The sequence below is a fragment of the Electrona antarctica genome (genome assembly GCF_951216825.1).
Source record: "Electrona antarctica genome assembly, chromosome: 21".
Taxonomy (NCBI): domain Eukaryota; kingdom Metazoa; phylum Chordata; class Actinopteri; order Myctophiformes; family Myctophidae; genus Electrona; species Electrona antarctica.
This window is the reverse complement of record NC_136802.1, coordinates 23152547-23175640: the sequence shown is the minus strand read 5'-3', so window position 1 is coordinate 23175640 and position 23094 is coordinate 23152547. Positions and strand designations below refer to the sequence as shown.

Sequence of the window (23094 nt, the reverse complement as noted above, 5' to 3'; positions counted from 1 at the left end):
TGGGAACCTAATGGACTACGCTGAAGATCTTACAATGCATATTTGGGCGTCCCAGAGATAAAAAATCTTATCAAACGGACCGGGGGGTCCTTGAAATTAAAAAAGCTACATGAGTACATGTGTCATACAGATACGCACATACACAGTGCATCCATCCACTCACCGCTGCCCTCTGGAAGGCTCCTTTGGTGTAGGTGCCCCCTCCTCTGTAGGTGATGGCTGGGATCTCCTGGTTGAACAGAGAACACTTGTGGTGGTGGGACTTGGGCGCCGACACGTGGTCCACGCGCGTCACCACGTGGGTCTTGGACGAGAAGGTGACCAGGGCCACGCGCGTGTCCTCCGCCGCCACAGGGAAGTCCGACAGCAGCTTGCGCACGAAGCGCAGCTCGCTCAGGAAGTTGCTGGCGCCCACACTCGACGACTCGTCCACCAGGAAGACCAGGTCAAGCCGCCGGCTCTTCTCCCGGAGCTCTCGGATGTTTTTCTTGAACGCCTGGCCCAGCCGCTCCACTTTGCTCTCTGCGCTCTCCGATAGGTTGCCGGCCGCCGCCGCCACCGCCAGGGAAGGGGATGCGTGCCTGGGCCGTGGAGACCGAGGCTTGGGCTGCGTCTGGGGCTGCTGGAGAGCAGGCCAGGCTGAGGTCCACGCGTCCAGTAGGCATAGCAACAAGAGGCAAGTCCACAGCGGTGACACCAGGTGCCTTAGAAACGTCATTCTGGTGTGTATTTAGTCCAGTCAGCAGCAACACTGGCTCTGCAGCGCAACTCTTCCCAAACTGAACAAGAAGGGTCCAAAATACACTCGGGGGGGGAAACCTAAAATTGTGACAGTGATGACAAGTACTGTTCTACGCTTCCTCCAGCGGTGTCCAGACACATAGCACACAGCGACCAATCAGATGAGAGTTCCTCAAAAGCATAGCTAGGTGAAGATGATGCTCCTTCCCTCTTCTCCAAACGGGTCTATGTGTCTCTTGGGTTGTTCTCGTGCTTTGCTCCCGTCCCGTCAGGTCAAATAAAAAACCAAGAAACGTCCACACCAAGCTCACAGGGTGACTGTCTGTCTGCCTGTCTGTCCGTCCTTGACACTACACAAGCCTGGATTAGATCTTTCTATCTATCTGTCGGTCTAACTGCCTTCCCTTTTCAGTCTGTGAAACGGCTTTGTCTGACGGCTCTGGGATCTGTCTATCTGTCTTCTTAGTCAAGCTGTTGGTCAGTAAGGGTGTCAGTTTCACAAGCTGAAAAAGCTACATAGCCTCTAAACGTCTTGTCTCTTCTCTTCTCTTCTCGAGCTCTCTCTACCCTTCAGGATCGTGTGTGTGTGTGTGTGTGTGTGTGTGTGTGTGTGTGTGCGTGCGTGCGTGCGTGCGTGTGTGCGTGCGTGCGTGCGTGCGTGCCGTATGCTGTGGTGTGGTGTGGTGTATGTGTGCGTGTGACGCTCCTGCCTGCACCATCAGCCAAGCTCCAAATGTCTCTTCCTCTCTTCTCTCCAAATCATTTAAAAAAAGGGAAAAGAAGGAGGGAGGGAAAAAGTTCTGACAGAGAGAGAGAGAGAAGGAGAGAGAGAGTGCGCGAGAAAGAGGGGGGGGAGAGATAGAGAGAGAGAGAGAGAGAGAGAGAGAGAGAGAGAGAGAGAGAGAGAGAGAGAAATGGGGTGGGTGAGGGAGAGTGAGGACGAGTACAAGAGGAGATAATGAGAGAGACCGGGGGAGAGAGAGAGGGAGAGCAAGGGGGAAAAGGGGGCAGTCACAGTCGTCTTGCCTTTCATTCTCTCTCTCTCTCTCTCTCTCTCTGCTGTCTTGCATGGAGTGAGTTTCTGTGTCAGTAGAGCTCCTCGCCTGTCAGCCTGTCAACATTCCCAAAGAAAACATCAGCACCAAACACTGTGATCAACTCCATATGTCTGTCTGACTGACACACACACACACACACACACACACACACACACACACACACACACACACACACACACACACACACACACACACACACACACACACACACACACACACACACACACACACACACACACACACACACACACACACACACAGATGGAAGACAGTGACAATGCTAAAGTGAGGTAGAGTGAGAGAGGAGTGTGCATGTTACATAGAATCATAGATGCAGTAAAATAGGTGACAGAGTACGACAGACACGATCCAAAACACACTACAGTTACTGTGGGAAGCACTGAAGACACGTCATCAAATCACCACTCTCTTAGTAACTATCACTTTCTCTCTCTCTCTCTTCATGCACATTCCCCTCTCTCTGGGTTTTCTCCCCACTCCTCTTTCTCTGTTTCCTCCCTCTGTCTGGTCTCTCCAGCCCCCCCCCCCCCCCCCCCCCCCCTCTCCTGGAGTGTTTTCCTTCCCAGATTTGTATCTGTTACCAAAACAAAGGCAGCCCGTATTACAGAGGCACAGTGTGCCTATAAACTCCAATGCTGGATTTACAGCGAACGACTGGCTTCACACGGTCACTAGCATGAGTGCAACTGGAAATGACCATAAAGAAGAAAGAGCTACAATCCCTGTGACAGAATGACAGAGAGAGAGAGTGAGAGAGAGAGAGAGAAATAGAGGTGAGGAGGGGGGCAATAATGAGTAAACGAGAGAAGCAGAACTAGACAACGTGAATCCCTGTGATAAAAGAGACAGACAGACAGACAGACAGACAGACAAGCCAGTGAGAGAGAGGTAAGAACGACGACCAGATCACAAAGTTAAGAGTGCAAGAAGGAAAAAGCAATTGTGTGTGTGTGTGTGTGTGTGTGTGTGTGTGTGTGTGTGTGTGTGTGTGTGTGTGTGTGTGCTAGGGCAAAGCTTTCCACCAGGGTTAGCGGAGAGCAGTGCAGTCAGACTTATACTATTAGCCACAATGACACGCAGCTCAGGCACACATAGTGTTTATTAGGCTATATAAACCCAGGGCCCTCTCTCTCTCTCTCTCTCTCCAGCACTGGAAACTTCTGCTCTGAGAAGTGGGAATAGAAAGTAGCGTCACGCCAGCCAGAGAGCTGGACGGGAATGAGACTCAGAAACACAGACGGACGCACGCTAAAAGGCACGCACACACAAAGACAAACAAAGAGCCACACATGTGTGGGTCGGTCACCCCCGCCAATCTCAAGCACGCACGCACGCACGCACGCACACACGCACGCACGCACAAACACACACACACAGGCAGGGTGATGAGCACAGCTGTGACTGACTTCCTGCTTTTTGGCACCGCAAACTGCTCACCAGCCCCCTATATCAGGGGTTCTCAATGTTTTTGTCTCAGGACCCCCAGAAATGCTTTGGCCATGTCTCACGACCCCCTCCCCACCCCCCTCCCCACCCCAATACAAATGTACTGCTACAATACCTTAATAATAGAGAAAATACATCATAAATAAATACTGAAACCAGATATAATCATTAAGGAAAGCTTATGCATGTGTACTATGAAAACTCTCAATTTCCATTTTCCAGACATTCAATTAAAAATATAATCTGGGGATCCCCCAAAATAATTTGGCGACTCCCCGAGGGGTTGCGACCCACGGGTTGAGAACCCCTGCCCTATATCGCCTACCTTGGGTCCTCTGGAGGTTACCACCAGTATGTGAAGCAGAAGCGTAGCGTCCATCGGGCCACTTGGGCGCAGGCCCAGTCAATTGAGATCTTTCCCAGTCTAGCTTCTGAAATACTGGGGTGAAAAAACAAGAAAAACAACAAAAGATTGCCTACATTGGCAGTAACCAGTAACTAGTAACTGGCGTCACCAGACTTTCTACCACACCTCGGACATCGGTAGCCCCTCATCGGTAGCCCCTCATCGGTAGCCCCTCATCGGTAGTCCCTCATCGGTAGCCCCTCATCGGTAGCCCCTCATCGGTAGTCCCTCACCCTGTGCATGCACATTTCTGTTGTAGCCAACGTGTCCAAAATCACACCAACCACAGCAAGCCGCCTTTGTTTTAAAATGGTCCCCCGTTAGCAAGTCGGCAAAACCGGTCGGGGTTGCGGCCATTGCGCGGCCACGGCGTAGCATCGCGACACATTGTGAACTTGTTGATCTGCCATTTTCAAATGGCCGAAATGTATAGGGCTGAAGTGGTTAATGTACTGTATGTTGAAATGTATAGGGCTGAAGTGGTTAATGTACTGTATGTTGAAATGTATAGGGCTGAAGTGGTTAATGTACTGTATGTTTTCTAATATAAATGTATAGGGCTGAAGTGGTTAATGTACTGTATGTTTTCTAATATAAATGTATAGGGCTGAAGTGGTTCATGTACTGTATGTTTTCTAATATAAATGTATAGGGCTGAAGTGGTTCATGTACTGTATGTTTTCTAATATAAATGTATAGGGCTGAAGTGGTTAATGTACTGTATGTTTTCTAATATAAATGTATAGGGCTGAAGTGGTTCATGTACTGTATGTTTTCTAATATAAATGTATAGGGCTGAAGTGGTTCATGTACTGTATGTTTTCTAATGTAAATGTATAGGGCTGAAGTGGTTAATGTACTGTATGTTGAAATGTATAGGGCTGAAGTGGTTCATGTACTGTATGTTTTCTAATATAAATGTATAGGGCTGAAGTGGTTCATGTACTGTATGTTTTCTAATATAAATGTATAGGGCTGAAGTGGTTAATGTACTGGATGTTTTCTAATATAAATGTATAGGGCTGAAGTGGTTATTAATGTACTGTATGTTTTCTAATATAAATGTATAGGGCTGAAGTGGTTAATGTACTGGATGTTTTCTAATATAAATGTATAGGGCTGAAGTGGTTAATGTACTGGATGTTTTCTAATATAAATGTATAGGGCTGAAGTGGTTAATGTACTGGATGTTTTCTAATATAAATGTATAGGGCTGAAGTGGTTCATGTACTGTATGTTTTCTAATATAAATGTATAGGGCTGAAGTGGTTAATGTACTGGATGTTTTCTAATATAAATGTATAGGGCTGAAGTGGTTAATGTACTGTATGTTGAAATGTATAGGGCTGAAGTGGTTAATGTACTGGATGTTTTCTAATATAAATGTATAGGGCTGAAGTGGTTCATGTACTGTATGTTTTCTAATATAAATGTATAGGGCTGAAGTGGTTAATGTACTGTATGTTTTCTAATATAAATGTATAGGGCTGAAGTGGTTCATGTACTGTATGTTTTCTAATATAAATGTATAGGGCTGAAGTGGTTCATGTACTGTATGTTGAAATGTATAGGGCTGAAGTGGTTAATGTACTGGATGTTTTCTAATATAAATGTATAGGGCTGAAGTGGTTAATGTACTGTATGTTTTCTAATATAAATGTATAGGGCTGAAGTGGTTAATGTACTGGATGTTTTCTAATATAAATTAAAATCTCCACTAAAGTTTTCAAATAATTGTAGTGGAGAAAAAGTATACATTTTGGCTCTGAGATGTATAGTGGAGTAGAAGTAAAAAAGTATTGGCAATTGGAAATACTCAAGTAAAGGACAAATACCTCAAAAGTATACTTAAGTATAGTACTTGAGTAAATGTACTTTACACCACGGGTTACTGATACGGCACGTCCCTCCATACTCATTTAACCACCATAGTGGCAGCGGTGGCCGAACGGTTTGCGGAGCGGTCTTGATACCGGAAGGTCGCCAGTTCGTATCCCCGGACCGGCACGTTAAAATTACCACCGCTGAAGTGCCCTTGAGCAAGGCATTGAACTACTACCATGAAATGTTCTATGAGCAGGGCCTGGCTGTAAACAAGTATCTGATGCTTAGTCCAGTTACCCTGGGTAAATATAGTAACTTTGCTTTGCTTTGCTTTTACCATCAGACCTTTTGAGAGCCTCACAGTCTACCGAGGCATATAAATGATAACCCACGTTATGTACTGTACATACTGGCTCATATACTTGCATGCATGCATTCATTCCCACACACTTGTGCAAACATGCAAAGTGTACGCATACAGAGAAACAAGCACACTCTCAGTCCCCCAAAGGCCTGGTCCAAGGCAGGGTCCTGAGAATTGCTTTTTTTGTGGTTAGCGCTCCCTGAGGGTGGTCCTTTGCATCTGCACATTGTGCGTGTGCATGTGTGTGTGTGCGTGTGTGTATGTGTGTGTGTGTGTGTGTGTGTGTGTGTGTGTGTGTGTGTGTGTGTGTGTGTGTGTTTGTGTGTCTGCGTGCGCTGAACTCAATTTTGACTGGCTATAACTGTTTTTAAAACTGTGCTTCTCAAAGAGCATAATACATTTGACATTTTTTATTAGCTAACAAATGACAATCAAAGACCATCAAGAGTCAAGACATCAAGCGTACAGCGTACCCAAGTCAAGCTGCACTTGACATTTCAACATACTGTTAAAGTTGCATTTGGCTATTTCAGGCAAACCATGCTGAATGTGGTACCATAGGAGAGATGGAACCCCCTCAAGGACCACTGTGGTCCCCAAGCCACTGGTTGAGAACCACTCAGGCAAACAGTGGTTAGACCAGTGGTTAGATATAGTAGGCTATAGACCCAAGCAGGAGTCTGGGTCCTCCCCCAGAAACTTTTTAACAGGTGAATTTTGAGTTTGATACTTTTATAGGGCTTGCTCTACTAGTATTTGGGAAATGATGGGTAGTTTCAGCCATTAAAATGCAAAAAAGTAGGCCTATAGAAACTCATTTCCTGGGCAATGTATGACCCATCTTAAATTAATTCATTATAACATCTCTGTATGATTGCATGCACTGCCCGGGGGCTCTCCCCCAGAAACTTTAGTAGAGGTAAGTTCCTGTGTTCTGGTGAATCTTGGGGGTTTGATATACCACCAAATCCAGGAGAACTGCAGGATAAATGACAATACAGGAGTCCTGCAGGACTTGTGGTTGAAATGCAGAAGACACCTGCAGTTGGCAGCCCTGACCTATGGCCCTGACACAGTGCACACACGTACGCCACACACGGCCTCACCTGTCTCAGTCATCATCTCTTGCGGCAGGCCAAGGGCGAGCAGCAGCAGGACAGGTAGGTAAAGGTTATAGCCTCGGAAACCCAGACGTTTTTATTTCCAGGGACGTCCTTCACTGTGCTGTTCAAAGGATGAAATTCCGTGTAAAACAAACCTTTTCCACTAGAAATATTCCTGTTGTGTGGCCTGTTTCTTACAACGACCAATACACTGCGGGCTGCGGATATTATAATTTATGGACACACAATTTACAAACTCTCACCTGTGGCATATAGTAGTGTCACATCACATGGCTTCATGTCATTGTTTGTGGCCAAAGAAGAGCCTCCCTTGAGAGCATACGTTGGCAGTTTACAAATTGTACTAGCTGTAACAATGTAGGTGCTATAGTAATAATGCCCGGGTTGCTAATGTGATGGCACTATATATAATGGGAGAGAGGGTGATTAATATTATAATATTAATAACTGCCACGGTGCCGCACCCACACAGACGCACAGAGAATCAACGAACCTTTAAAACTTTACCTAATCAAGGGAGTGTTGATTTTAACAGATTAATCACTGAACAAAGCTACTTATAATGCTAATAATACATACATACATATGCCACTGAAATGTAAAGAGTTCGCCTTCTCCCTCGACCCTCGTTCAGCTCATGTTAGTTTTTCCCCTTCCTTTTTTGTTGTTGTCAAAAGATTAAACAGCGGAAGAGATTGTGTTACAGGCTATTGCCCTCTGCTGGCTGCAGTGTGCTAGTACACAGAGAGAGTCGATTCTGTCCATAAGAGCAGTAGTCCACTTGCGAGAATGTGAACCCAAGCATGTTGAGTACTGAGTACACCAAGGTTTTGTGTTAGACATGTTGAGTATGGGTCCCCATGCAGCATGTAGAAACTGCCAGATGCTAACTTGCATAAATTGAGCAATTTTCATAATTGGCATAATATGTGACCATGTCATTAACCTCGAGGCGAATGAAATCTAAATTTCATCATGCTTTAAGTAGCTCTAGAGAGGTGCCCGTGGGGCCTCTACTACAGCGGTGCCCGTTGGGCACTGGCCTACTTGGAATGATGCAAGTTGAAAATGCATGCCCCCTGGGCCATGGCTCAGTGGTCCAGGCACCTTGGCTGGTAATCCAGTCTGGCAGTGTGCCGCGGGTTCGACTCCCGATCCCGACGGCCTTTACTGCATGTCTTCCCCCCAAAAAAATGTTTTAAAAGAAAATGCATGCCCCACCTAGATATTATCTGTGTCTGTGTCCCTTTTATGCCCGACGTCATGATGTCAGATATCTGTATGTGTCTCTCTGTGTCCCTTTATATATATATATCCTCCTATATATGGAGTTCTGTGTCCGCCATGCCCAAATATGGAGTGTTGGTATGTCAGAACACGCCAGCTTATGGAGTTCTGTGTCAGGCATGACCAAATATGGAGTGTTGTGAGGTCAGGCCAGCTCCATATATGGACCCTGGGCAGGGGCCCATTCCAGGGCACTGCACTACCTGTGGTGGTGTGGAACACGTGTGACGAATTTGAAGTCGGTGTGGCTAACGGTTCTCGGGTTACGTGGATTACAGACGTACACACATACCCACAGAGACTTGGTGCATTTATAGTTAGATGTGATGTGTCAAACTAGGGGGTTTTCATGATACTGAATCCCCAAGCATTAGTTTTGCTGTTTTGCACAAAAACACTCCTTGGGCTAAAAACAGCCATAGCCGCCATCACAAATGTGATGATGTCAGCACATTTGGGCAAGTGGCTATAGCCGTTATTAGCCCAAGGAGTGTTTTTTTTTTGTTGCAAAACTAATGCTGCATTCACATGAGATCAGGCAAGCGGTAGACGGCAAACCGGAAGTCATTTTAGTGGACGGGAGCAGGACGGTAAACAGAACAGGACGTCCAGGACGTCCAGCAGGTTTTGCCATTTGCCGTTTACCGCTTGCCTGATTCCATGTGAATGCAGCATAATGCTTGGAATGGATTCAGCATGAAAACCCCCTAGATTGACATGACATTTTGAATTTTTTGCCTTCTATAGGTTGTTAATGGTATGGTCACATGTGCCAATTATGAAAATTGCTCAACATATGCAAGTTAGCATCCGGCAGTTTCTACCTGCTGGGGACCCATACTCAACATAAAACCTTGGTGTACTCAACATGTCCGGGTTCACAATGGGGCTCTATGGGCTGACAAGTAGATTATATGGGGATAAGATTATTCTTCTGACTTTGTTCAATAAAATCAACACATCAAATTGTGAAATACATGAATTAATAATAACACATGTGAAAATAATTAATTAAAATATGAAATTGCAGAACAAACACATACATTTCTAATGAATCTGCAGCCAGTCAACTTCTGTATAGACTACAGAATATTTGGTACACATTTTTAGGACACAAAACATTGGCAGTAACCCTGGGTCCTATGTTCTCCATATTTATGACACATAATGGGAGCATAACGAAAGCATGACAAATGGTCTCATGTTCCCAGGATCCTACTCCCCAGCTCTACATACAGTACTGTCAAGATTGACTGTATGTAGAGCAGTATAGAGAGCACCTGTAAGCGTTCATTGTCACCAAACGCTTACAGGTGTAAAAGAGTGCTTCCACAAATTACAGAAACAAATGGATAATCATCAAAAAGACAGTTAACAAAAATTCAACAATACAAATATAAATATAAATAAAAAATCACACCCGTGTGAACTGAGTGGTGTAAGGTCTTATATAGACTGATCAGCTGTGGTCTGACGTAATGTCTGACATAATTAAATCACACCCGTGTGAACTGGGCAACCATTCTCATTTTTTGGTACGAACAGACACGTAAACTAACAAAGCCAGTTGTAGGAGTGGTTTACACCACTCAAAAAGACAGTTAACAAAAATACAACAATACAAATATAAATATAAATAAAAAACAATACTGGCATAGCTCCAATGTGGATCTCTAACTTCAGTCTATGACATCCGTCATGATGTAGGCTCTCTGCAGGATTTCGGGCAGAATGAAAACCCATTGACTTCCATTATAAAGTTTGATATTTAAAAAAAAAGAAAAACATGGGGTGGAAAAAGAAAACGAGGGGCGTTCTTATCAATCATAAGATTATCAATGGCATTCAATGTTTGGACATAGCTGGACATAGGAGGGGCTAGCGCCCCTCAAAAAATGTCAAAACGAGTCTGTAAGTGCTATTGGAGGGAGGGCGAAATCCATTTCACCCGACCGCCCAGTTGTCCGACCGTCGGACTTACCGACCGCCGCGTCGGACTACTGACCGACCGGGCGGTCGGGTCAAATGGATCTCGCCCTTACTGTGCTATTGGGGTGGGAATGGAGTAAATCCACATTTCGCAACCCAAATAAGTATCTCAGGTATCTCGGGGCAGAGGTGGTGGTATAGGAGAAACAGTTGGTGGGCGGGTGTGGGACATTATGTTATCAGGGGCGACTGTGGCTCAGGAGGTAGAGCAGGTCGTCCAATGATCCATGGGTCGGCGGTTCGAATCCCGGCTCCTCCTGTCTACATGTCGAAGTGTCCTTGGGCAAGACACTGAACCCCAAATTGCTCCCGATGTGCTGGTTGGTACCTTGCATGGCTTCCGCCGCAATCGGTGTATGAATGTGTGTGTGAATGGGTGAATGTAATGCACAATCTATGTAAAGCGCCTTGGATAAAGGCGCTATATAAATGCACCATTTACCATTTACCATATCCCGTCCAACATGCAGCAGCAACACAGGGCTGTCAAACACGCAGTGAGCCAGCCTGTATTGTCTCTCTTTTTGTCCACCACATATATTTGAGCCCCACTATACATAGAGCCGGGGGGTGGGCCCCCCTGCCAGCCAAACTGTGGTTGATAGGGGCCCACGGGACTAGCCTGGTACTGGTAGTTAGGGTAGGCTGGCTTTGGCTGTTCCATGTTCACAGGGAAGCCTTGGGGAGGCCCCATTGTAGGGTAACTCTGGGCTGGGTAAACTGGAGCGGTTGGTCCTGGGACCGGGTAGGCTGGAGCTGTTGGTCCTGGGACCGGATAGGGAGGGGGGTAAGGAGGGGCCTGATCGGAATTCATCGATACTTCAGCACTGGTCAGCTGGTCGGCTGTCTTATAAATCTTTAATTTATACTGCTTAGTGTGTATTGTTTCACTGCAGAGTGGCCCGTGTCTTTAAAAAGCCCAGTGCGTATCTGTCTTATGACGTATCAATGATGTATGACGTATCTATGACATAGTGTATCTATGACGTAGTGTATCTATGATGTATGACTCCAAATTCGGGCAAGGTTTCAGCTCAATCCAACCAGTGCTCGGGATCCGACCCCATTGACTTCTATTGTACCGTGCACCGTGGCACCGATCAGACCACATCTCTGTTATCCACATTCATATAGACCTCCGTTGAAACTTGTAAAACAGATCTGGCCAGAAGGGAGCACCTCAGCCCTACAGAGAGACATCTACTGTATACCCACAACCACTGCATGTACAGTACCTACAGGAGTATACATAGGCTGTAATGGATTATAGGCTACATCAACAATATTGTACAGATGCATGCAACAATCATGCAACAATCAGACACAGCAGTGAAGGTTTCGCTCCCTGTTAAAGACTCAAGATGCAGCCAGCATTCAGGGCAGTTCACCCGACAACTCTGAAGACTACATAGGATCATAGGATTGTGTTTTAGCATTGCTTGTAAAATTGTACTTGCTGTACTGTTAACGTATTCCACAAATCAATTCAAGGAACGATCAATCATGTCATTGAGCCAAGCATCAAAAGGTTGTGCGAAACGGCCACATTCCAACAGGCATTCTTTGGACTGGGATACTGGCATATATATATATATATATATATATATATATATATATATATACACACTTTGTTTTTTTAACTTACGGGTTCTCTTTTTAAGGGGCGTTGGCCACTTCTATAAACAGCTTTTGTCCCCACGTCTCAATATTTGCCATTGACAATAAACGGAGAAATTAAGTCAGAATTCCTCTAAATATGACGTAAATTAAACATCAAAACATTAAACGCCATTGACATTGAAGGGAAATTTTACGTCATATGTAAATGAGAAAATCAGCTAACCAGTCACATACAACAGGCATTCTGATTGGCCAGTATGATACGATCCATGATGATGATAAGAGCTGATAATTCCGCTAAATATGACGTAAATTAAACATCAAAACATTAAACGCCATTGACATTGAAGGGAAAACTTACATCATATGTAAACGAGCAAATCGGCTAACCAATCACATGTTGGTGGGAGTGCAGCTTGGCCAATAAGGGAACACCTTATGTAGGCTACCTTATGTAGCAATGTCAAATGTCCACTAACATAAATTGATGTACAATGACAAGAGCGCCCCTCATTCCACACGGGTATGATACGATTTCTCTTTTTTTAAATAATTATTATGGTATTAATTTTGTGTTTTTCATCAGATCTCGCAGCAGCAAACAAGACAGTAATGGACCAGAGAATTTTGAACAGTTATAGTAGAGACATTAACATACTATGTTATGTACACATTTCCATCATGTAGATAAAGGCATCAGCATCATCAGATCTGGTTACGATTTTAACAGTGTATTTAATTCCGTGTCAAATGGGTCTGTCTATGTGTCTGAGGGGTCCAGGGTGTGTAGGCTACCAGTAGGTTAAGGAAGCACTTCCACATGTTTCTTTTCACATACTGTAGGACGGTGTTTCTCTTTTGAGGGGCCCAGTTTTGTGTGTTTGTGTGAATAATAGCAATGATTTGATTGGCTGAGCACAGACTTGAGCTGATTTGATTGGCTGAAAAGTGAAGACGGTGTGATGCTATATGATGATGTATGATGATAAGAGCGCCTCTCACTTCAAACGGGTGTGATTATTTTTCTTTTTTGAGCAGTGCTAACCGCTCCAACTTGTGACTTTGTGTGTTTGTGTGTCTATATGCAATATTATTCCGTCCCCAATTCCCATTCAAGCCAGTTGCAAAATAAATTACTATGACTTCATGTTGGCCACTACATCATCATCAGACATCATCATCATAATAAAAGGCACCACTCACTTCACACAAGTGTGATTTTTTTTACTTTAATTTTGTAATGTAGGGCTGAAATCTTGCCCAAATATGCAGGCATACGTTATACATACGTCATAGATGACTGATGGCATAGACTAGCCATGTGGGAGCCACAGCGTTATTAGACCACGTCTTGTTCTCATTTGTTCTTTTCCCAGTTGTTCTCTTGTGCTCGTAAGCCTGATTATCAGACTGAAGCTGCGTCCTGTGTGAAGCAAGCGATGCGGTCTCAACGGGCTGGATCCAGGCTACCATGGAATAGGAGTGGGGCCAGGGCCTGGCGTCTGATTACAGCCTGGCACTTGAACAGTGGCAGGGCCATTGCACCTCTAGGGGATGTTCATGTGTTGGGCATAAGGCATAAGGTATGTAGAGGGAGGCGTCCTTCCGTGATCCCATCCTGATGGTGGTTATTATTGGTTATCATCTCAGGACAGAGCGTGCGAGCCACGTCCAATGTCCATGTCCAATTCTCCTGGAAGTAAGCGTTGGAGAGGCAAAGGTTGCTTTGCCTCTTATCCTCTAGCTGCTTCACCACTGAAATCCATCTGTCTTTCAGGTCACTGTTACTCTGTAGGATCTGGAGGGCCACAGGAAGGTTTTGGAAGAGATACACCATACACCTGATGCACCGTAAAGCCTGTTTTAGTTCTTGGTAGTGCTCGATGATTTCGAAAAGCCCTTCTTTGTTATCATTGATCACATACTCAACCCTGAATGTCTGCAGGGAGTCCTTTATGAGCAGGATCTGTTCCAGCAGGTGCTGGTAAGTTGGATACCTCTGCTCAGTGGTGCAGTCTGCAACCCGCAAGAGCAGCTCGTTGAGAAGGGTGCTGGAGAACTGTTTGTTCTCCCAGCAGCAGAAGCACAGCAGATGAACTGTCTCACTGACTGACTCAGGGTTATTGCAGTTCTCAATGATCTTCTTGACATATCTGGTATTTGCAAACAGTTCCTCTGCCACCGGCTGCTGAATAGTCATCAACACGACATCAACGTATGGATTAGGAAGAGGGCAGTTCCCGCTGTTGGAGGACTGCTTGGGTGAAACATCACAGCAGCGCACCAGCCGGGAGACCACAGTGTAGAGATTGTCCAGCTTGCCATCCTGGTTCTTAATGGGAGGATAATTTCCCTTGCCTAAAGCCACCCACATGAACGTGGTGGGAACCTTCAGCTTTAAAAGCTGCTTCTTTTCTTCCCGGCCCAGATTGGCATAAGTAACAAAGAAACCAAAGTACTGCTGCAGGCGATGGCAGTGTTCTGACACGTCTTCCCTAAGCAGGTTGAGCACAGCTGTCAACAGGTGGTCACTCATGCTTAGCTTATCGCAGGCCTGAGCCAAGGGTCCGGGGGAGGCAATGGGGAATGGACAGGGGCCATCGTTCGGGGAGGAGTGCGCGATGAAGACGATGAGGTCCGCAAATACTTTCCGGACCTCAGCATTAGGGCACTCCAGCAGGTACTCGGAAAAGCGGTTGCTATGGAGAAACAGGACGTTGCGTGCAAACCAATCGCGTGCATTTTTACTGTGTTTCAGCAGGTTGGAGAGGGCTTCATACCATTCACTGGCAGGACCACGCACTACTTTACTGGTGTGAAAGCCTGTGTTGAAGAGGAACCTATCAGCCAGCTGAACACTTGTCATGGCTATCTCCTCTGCTATAAGACAGTCCTCCTGTCCTTGTCCAGGTTTTAAATAGACATTGTTACAGATCAGGAGATTCTTAATGAACTGGAAATATTCCAGGCTATATTGCAATCGGTTCTGCATGAACTTTATGTTCTGCGTGCGCACGCTGCACTCGAGGGAGCTGGGCATCTTCACTTGTTGCAACTTGCTGGAGATGGTCAGCTTCTTAATGTGCTTGATCATCTCGATGTCCAGCGAGTCAATGCGCTCATAGAATAGGATGTAAGCATTCCACAAGGGCTTCATCATGTGGTCGAACATGTCGCTGTACTGGCTGTCAAACACATCCGTGTACTGGCCGCCAAACATCTCATCCATGTACTGGCCACCAAAGCACTGGTTCTTCATCTCCTCATTATCCATATTGCACTCCGTCACGTCACCATCATCAAACTTATACCAGCGGTTGCGTTCACCGTCACCACCACTGTTGCGCTGGATGATGTATGAGTAGTAGTGGCCACCGCTGGCTTGGCCCGAGTGCACCAGCACACCCACCAGTCGGTATTTGGTACTACTGGGCGACGTAAGCTCTGATGGCTCATTCTGCTGAATCACATGATTCTCTGGATGTATGTTGTCACCCTCCAACCTGGCCACACCGGCCACTGTGTATGGTGCCATGTCAAGCTCACGTGGGAACTCAAAGTAGTCATTGAACTTGATGGCGCACTCATGCTCCCAGTCGTAGTCGAATCGCTTGAGCTGAATGACTAGCAAAGGTGGAAGCTTCTTGATCAGCAGACGCTTCACTGTGTCCACCTTCTTGTTGCACTTCTCACAGTAGTAAGCGTTGGCTCCCTCCAGCAAGTCTCCTTTAACATATTGCTCCATAGAGTCCAGCAGGTTCCGATGGTTTCTGATGTCTACGTTCAGAGTAGTGAATGACTCTTCACACTCATACCTGTGGGGGCAACCTTGACAGATCTTCTGGTCAGCAAAGGAGCCGCCCAGCACCTTCCTGAGCATAGTGGGGTGGCCAAGGGCTTTCAGAGCTTCGTCCAGACTGTCCACCAGAGAGTTGAAGAACTCCAGGGCATCGTGCTGCTCCCTCAGATTCATTGGCTCACCCCATAACTTGAACTGATTCCAGAATCCTTTTGGGGTGTAGTACTGCATCCTAGAGGCAGCCAGGTGGCCAAAGATGACCTGTAGTTCGTGCAGCACACCAATGTTGTACTCCATTCTGTCCCCTGACTTGCCAGAGGGCATGATCTCGATGGACAGGATGCCATTACGAATGGCAGGGATCATGTACAGCTGCTGGATGACCGAGTTCATGTAGCATGTAGCTCCCGCGTTCTTCAGACCTACAAAGCCCTTGCTGGGCCGCAGCCCCACTGCAGGCAAGTACTCCCAACCAATACGAATTGGTTCGGCAGCTTTTGTTGGGCAGCTTTTGTAGTACATGTCTGTGAGGGTGTCAACGATCTGCTTGAGGTTAGGGATGCAGTGTACGGCCAGGGCCACCAGCAGTTCGAATCCGGCATTGATAGAGGCAGGGCTGCTGCACACCGGTATCACCTCCTGCTCAGTAGGGAACTCCCCACTACTCTTCATGCTAGATGCCGGGAAAATGAAGTCATCTATCAGCTTCTTGATAAGGTCAATTCCTCCCTTCTCACAGCCGATGTAATACTTCTTCTCTGGGGTCTGGAAGGCCAGCAGCTCAGTGGTGACACCGATATGGCCCTCCACAATGGTGTCCTCAACACCCGTCTCCCCTGTCCTCTTCACTTTATCCCGGAGTCCTATGAGCCAGTTGATCTCGACGTTGAGCCGAACCTCTACATTAGGCAAGTTGATTTTGTGGTTGAAGGCGTACTTCAGCATGTGTCGGAGCAAGGTGAAGTGGTCCTCTGCATACTTGGTATGGTCCTTGGGCATGGTGAAGAGGAGATCAATGAAGAACGGGAGAGATTGAGGGTCCATACAACACCTGGTGACCATGAGGAAGAACTGTTCTTGGGCTGTCTGACGCACAGATTTGCTGTGGCAGTACAGCAGCAGGTCTATGATGAAGGTCCGCCAGACCTCTTCTTTGATAAGTCTGTCCAGAGCCGTGGGTATGAGGGCGAAACACAAAGTCATCACCTCCAGAGCCTCACGGCACACCTGCTCATCCTCCCCATCTGGATGCTTAGCTGCATTCATCTTATAGATCTGGCTGATTTCTTCATTAGAGCTGAAAACAAGTTTTACTGTACCACAACCTGATGCCCACACTATCTTCTGTAGAGCCGCCCACATAGCACAGATGTCTGGGATGTAACTAGATGCATGGAAGAAGTACTCGTCAGAGATCTGCTGGGCTAGGCGGATGAATACATTTCTCAAGGCAGGGCTGGCGATGTTCTGCAGGACAACCTCGACCTGCAAAGCCTGGTGATAAGTGGCTATGTTAATCTGTGAGGCAGGGAAGTTGCAGTTGCCCTCACGACTGAGTCGACAGGCCTGAGCCATGGCATAACATTGACCTGAGCCAACGGCGATGAGAAGCAGCTTGGTGATCTTCAGCACGTTGAGGTAGGCCTCGCGCCTGGTCTCCATGTCTGCAGATGGCAGGAAGTTTTTCCTGGTGAGCATGCTCAGCACCAGGGGTAACCCATCACTCTTCAGGAAATTATACTGGAAGTCCCTGGTCTCCTCGTCCATTGTGTAGCTACTGGCTGGCATCAGCAAGCCATACAGAATCTCAATGCGGTAGAGCACCTGTGAGGGTGAGGGACCAAAGAAGTAGGAGTCCAGCGTGGAGCTGTTCTTACCCAGGTTGGAATGGTCCATACACACTGTACGCAGTTCCTCCACTGTATTATTATTGGGGGGCATAAGCTTCATCAGTACCCGAGCTCCGTCTCTGAGCGGAGTCATGTTGAGTCTACAGCCCAAGTCGGCCAACTGCCACAAGAAATGGATGTAGTGCCGGTGCCGGGACATGATCACACCGGGAAGGCAGTTCTCAGCTTCATGGTTGGGTCCATCACTGTAGTGTAGTGGACTGGAAGGCATGTTGGCACTGCTCTCCGGGGTCATCTTGACTGTGATTGTTTGATCCTCCACATTTAACTCTCCAATCAGCTTCCTGTCATCATCTGGATTGACCACCTCTCTTTGAATGGAGAGCTCTATCTTAGAGTTGGCTTTGATCTGCGTGATCTGCGTGATGTGGCGGCGCAACGAGCCCATGGTGTTGTTGGTGTGAGAAGAGATAATAAGCTCAGAATGTGAGTTCTGGAAATAAATTGACAGCATGATGGGTTTCCCCCGGAAAGCCATGGACAAGGGCAGTATAGCCCTCTCCTCGTGGTAGTTGCTGTCACACTTCTCAATGTACTCCTTGAGCACGGTGAGAATTCGGACCGTGCGGATGGCCTGATGGCATATGCAGATGATTCTGTCCTTGTCCCCATCCAGGATGACGTAGGATTCCTCCAGGCGATCAAAACATGACTGAATGAAATCCTCGTGGATTTTAACCTGATTGACTTGTAGTTTTGGTCCAAGGTTGGTGTAGATCTCGTTCATCAAATCTATGGCTTGGCTGGCTATTTCATCACATCCTTGAATTACCACCTTCCAGAGGTAGTCGAGACCTATTAATTCCAGGTCATTCATCATGTATTTGGACACCAGCTTGCCCTCCCTGCAGTTGACAGCTTTGAAGAACATCTCAAAGCACTTCATGCCATTCTCTGTCAGCAAAGATGGGTCTAACTGCAGAATGTTGTTCTCAAAGAAGTCCTTGTTGATGACTGGATCAAGGTCCAGCTTATCACCCATCAGCTCAGAGAACCATTTAAAGCAGGTCTCACGGTCACAGAGATACACTGCATTCTCAGCCAGACACTTCCAAACCTTTTTGGCCTGTTGGGCACATAGACACAGCTGACCATCCTTCAGTAGGAACCTCAGGAAGTTTAGGCGTTCCTGTACTTCCTGCACATGGCTGTAGCGGCTCCCGGCCTGCACAGTCTGAGGGTCAAACCCCACCTGTATCCCTTTGGAGAACTGCCTCATCGTCTCCATGTAGTCAGAGAGGTCCGTAGCCACCAAGGTTACCAGAGAGTGGTTATGCTGAATTTGGTTAATCAGGTCATGACGGTAGAAGAGACTTCTTCTTTGGCCAAAGTTCAGTGGCGTTTTTACAAACAGGCTGCAGAGCTGTCTGATCTGCTTGAGAGCAGGGATCGCCCACTTGGCATTTGTACGCAACTCCTGTATGAAACAATCTATCCAATGGATCTTTTGAATGTCTCTGTCCTGTGAGAAGCTGTTTTCCAGAATCTTGATGTGTGCACTAAGAGCCTGGTCCATGATGTCTACAGACACATGGTCACTTTGTGCCAGGTCCCAGAGCAGGTTGAGGACCTTGTGGGCCATCGTGCCAACCTTATCGTCCTCAGCTAGAAGCCGTATTAGCTCCAGTAGTTTTTCACGCTGTTTTTTACTGGCGTTGGTCCAGCTTGCCTTGAAGCAGTCAAAGAGGTGGTCAAGTTGCTGAGGAGCAAAATCCCAAGCCACCTTTGCCAAGAGGTTGTGGACATTCTTCACAATTGCCTCATGTTTGCCATCCTGTGCAGCCCAGATGTTGTTAAGGTCCTGCATGGTAAGAGTTTTCTGTTTGATGACAAAGCGAAGAATGTTCTCCAGTTTCTCAACATACTGTGGCTGGTGCAGGCTGTCCCTCAGCACGATGGACAATATGTGCTTCTGTTGGATCCAATCCGCCATGCGTTTTCTTGGGTTATGGTGAAGAGGGTCGGTTATACTAGCAATCTCCTTGTTTACTTCATTTAGTGCATTCATTTTGCTGTTAAAAGAGGAAATTCTCAATAACCTGAGAATAATTTGTAACCTGCAATTCTTCACCTCCTGTGCCCCCTGGACTTGTGAAGCCATTTTTTCCAGAGACTCAAGTATTATGGATAGTGTGTTGTTTTTGCCTTCATTCTTGGACTCTTTCTTCAATTGCTCATCTGTGAGGTTCTCCAGAAACTGGGGGACCATCTTAATGACTGGGAGGAAGTACGTCTGTACTGTGTGCAATGTGAGGAACTGGTAACACTGGCCAAAAGGCTTGATGAGTGCAGCAATGATCTGGACACTCAGTGCTTGTCCACTTATGAAGCGATCATGCAGCATTTGAAACCCTTTAAACTTGCCAAACGTGTTTATTATGTCGACCAAACAGCCATATTCTCCAGTATGGTAACCGTATTCGTATTCTTGTATGGGGGGGCGGGCGAAGAGCTCATCGACAGGCAGCTGGCCCCCGGTGAGGACGTGCCGAGGTTCACGAAATCTGTTATTGACGTGGAAATTGCAGTAGGGGTTGGTGGCCATGGCTAAAAGCTCCAGTAGAGGTAAACAGTCCTGAGAGAGCTTGGCCACACATAGCTCCACCAACCGGTAAATGTTGCTGATACAATCAATGGTACTGCCTTTGGCTCTGGAACCCTCTTCTGTCAGCAGCAGCTTAGTGAAGGAGATGGTCAGACCATCCCGGAAAAACCTCTGGCACGCCTCACTTTTGACGTCCAGTTGTTTATTAGTAAGATCTATAGCAGCGTCCAGGAGGACTTCCAGCTCTCCATTTTTTTGTATTATATTCCTCCAGCTGGGACTGTTGATCGTGTCATCAAGCATGGCCAGGGCATCATGGGGGAAGTGTGGATCAGGCACATCCAACCAGTCCCCATCCTCATCTGGGCTGCCTGGAGACTTGATGGACAAGTTGGGAACTGAGGTCTGGTGGTTCTGTGTCAGTAGAGGCTGCGTCTGGACATTGGGCTGGCCCTGGCTGTCGTTGGACCCCACCGGAGTCATGCTCGCCACAGGGCCGATCTTATCAATACTAGCCATGAGAGAAATCACTGCTGCCTCAACCACAGAGCATGGGAAAGAGTGTCCGAACAAGAGAGCGAGGAACAAGAGGGCGAGGAACAAAATCAATTGGAGATCTAGGCCTACAATGAATTTGAAAGGACTTCCCCGCTCTCTTAAAGGTCTACAGTCCAGCCTTGAGCAATTATGGTTGTCGTAAGCAAGACAAAATTATTCCCTTTGGGTGTTGTTCCTGTGTCACCTGTACACTATACCATGGAAGGTCCCGAAACCGTAGCCTGTGAGATCTCCGGGTTGAGAGTGTGTCACAATCGCAAACTGCGTGACCTGTCACAGTATATATCTACATCATGATGTATGACCATATGTCACTAGAGCTTTTGTGCGATGTCATGAATTTGCCACTTGATCGTGGGGGAATTTAGGGTTGAATTGGATGTTTCCACTCCTGCCTAGCATCTAGATTATGATGTTGGGCACCGCTGACCTCAATAGAGATGCTAGAGGTCATGTATGCTGACTGAAATTGACGCCTGGGGTGTGACTAGGTTGCTGTTTTGACGAGTTGGGAGTGAGAATGTGTACGATTGATTCATCAGTCCTAAAGGCATCAGCCCACAGGCTGACAAGAAACAGTGAGCTCACACATGCACACCTGAGACATGCAAATCTCTCACAAATCCTGTCTCATTCTGACTTCCTCGTATTACGGTGTGGCTGTATAGGAGACTATCCATAGAAATATGGACATCAAAGGGGCAGCAGGGTGAAAGGGTGAAGATTGGGTGAAACCTTATACAGATTTGGGGACATACATCATAGATGTATGTAGATTGTATTATAGAAGACTGACTTCATAGATGATTCACTGGCTGGCCACATGAAATCCGAGATCCACATAGGTTTAAGTCCAAGATCTGCATTGAAGGCATTTTTGAGGGGCGCTAGCCCCTCCTATGCCCAGCTCTGTGTGTTTGTGTAAATCATAGCAATGATTTGATTGGCTGATCACCCCATAGCGATGATTTGATTGCCTGAGCAAAGTACGTACATTGAAGATAAAAATCACACCCGTGTGAAGTGAGGGGCGCTAATATATTAAAGCATACTCATGTTGATTAGGTGATGTAATGGTGATGTAAAACAAATGGTGTCAAAACAAACATTAAATTCTCTTCATTGTTAATGACATTTAATGTTTGTATTAGGGACAAGATGACGTAAATTTTCCCTTCATTGTCAATGGCGTTAAAAAAAAAAGCCAAGGAGTCAATCCCTTGATATTGTTCACATTTTGTGATTTTATAATGTCAGATCCACTGTCCCACCAATTCACTCGACTAGACCTGTACGTGCCCGTCGCAGTCGGCCACCGGCCTACTTGGGAACGATGCAACTTGGGAACCTAATGATATACGTTGTCATATCACCCGTTTTAACTGTCAGCCGGTGTCCCACATGGAGATCTGTGTATGTGCCTGTGTGTGAAGACTGCAAACTGAAAAGTGTACTTGGCAATCAATTCGGCCCACTGGCAGAGCCTGATTGGCTGTGGCAGAGGCTGGAAATTGCACAGGTGAAAGGAGTTGGCCTCATTAGGCCCACTGGCAGAGCCTGGCCCAAGTAGAAGGAGTTGGCCTTAGGCCCACTGGCAGAGCCTGCCCAGAGCCTTTTGTGGTGGTTCTGGAGAACCGTGGGTCCGACCGACTCGATACCTGGCACTGCACTCCCTGTGGGGGTGTGGAACGCGTGTGTCAAATGTGAAGACGGTGGGTCAAACGGTTCTCGAGTTACGTGTATTACAACCGTATACACACGTACGCACGCACGTATGCAGAGACGTAGTAGAGGCAGCAGGAGGGGTCCATGGTCCATGCGCACCCCTCTTATTACTTATTACTTAAAAAATCACACCCGTGTGAACTGAGTGGTGTAAGGTATTATATAGCCTGATCAGCTGTGGTCTGACGTAATGTCTGACGTAATGAAATCAGCATCAATCAATCAGCATCAACCATGGTAATTTTTTGAGCACAGACAGACAGACTAACAAAGCCAGTTGTAGGAGTGGTTTACACCACTCAAAAAAGTACTAGTTTCGCCTAGGACGATGCGTATGCACCGTCCCAGCAAATGACGTAATGACTACTCGTGCCATATACGGCAGTGGTGCCAGACTACATACATGTACATGTACATACATGTATACATAGGAGCATTACCTCTAATCCTCCCGACACTAAAACATAGTGTCGTCTTTATTACGTCATCATTGAGAGCTAGTCATCATTGAGAGCTAGCATATGACGCCAGTTATACCCTGACGTCATATGCTGGGGCGGTGCATACGCATCAAAAGTAACCACAGTATACCGCTAATCAATTTATAGGCATTTCCTGTAATCCACCCGACATTGATCGAGATATACGTCACCATCGAAGGCATTGGGTCCTTTAAT

At 46.5% G+C, this 23094-nt stretch overlaps 2 protein-coding genes across 3 annotated transcripts in view; both read right to left on the bottom strand.

Annotated features, from left to right (window-relative positions):
* svep1 (sushi, von Willebrand factor type A, EGF and pentraxin domain containing 1) overlaps positions 1-1290 on the bottom strand; it is a 128711-nt gene extending 127421 nt beyond the window's left edge. For both annotated transcript variants that reach the window (XM_079491747.1, XM_079491748.1), the window contains exon 1: positions 164-1290. In XM_079491747.1, coding sequence (XP_079347873.1) covers positions 164-718 — 555 coding nt within the window. In that variant the 5' untranslated portion in view covers positions 719-1290. The remainder of the gene's footprint in view (positions 1-163) is intronic.
* Positions 1291-13438: 12148 nt separating this feature from the next.
* On the bottom strand, positions 13439-20617 carry LOC306914290 (ubiquitin carboxyl-terminal hydrolase 9X-like; the record flags this gene model as incomplete). Its single annotated transcript, XM_079491287.1, has 1 exon — positions 13439-20617. The coding sequence occupies one exon, from the start codon at positions 20615-20617 to the stop codon at positions 13439-13441; it is 7179 nt and encodes a 2392-aa protein (XP_079347413.1).
* Between the last annotated feature and the right edge of the window lie 2477 nt (positions 20618-23094).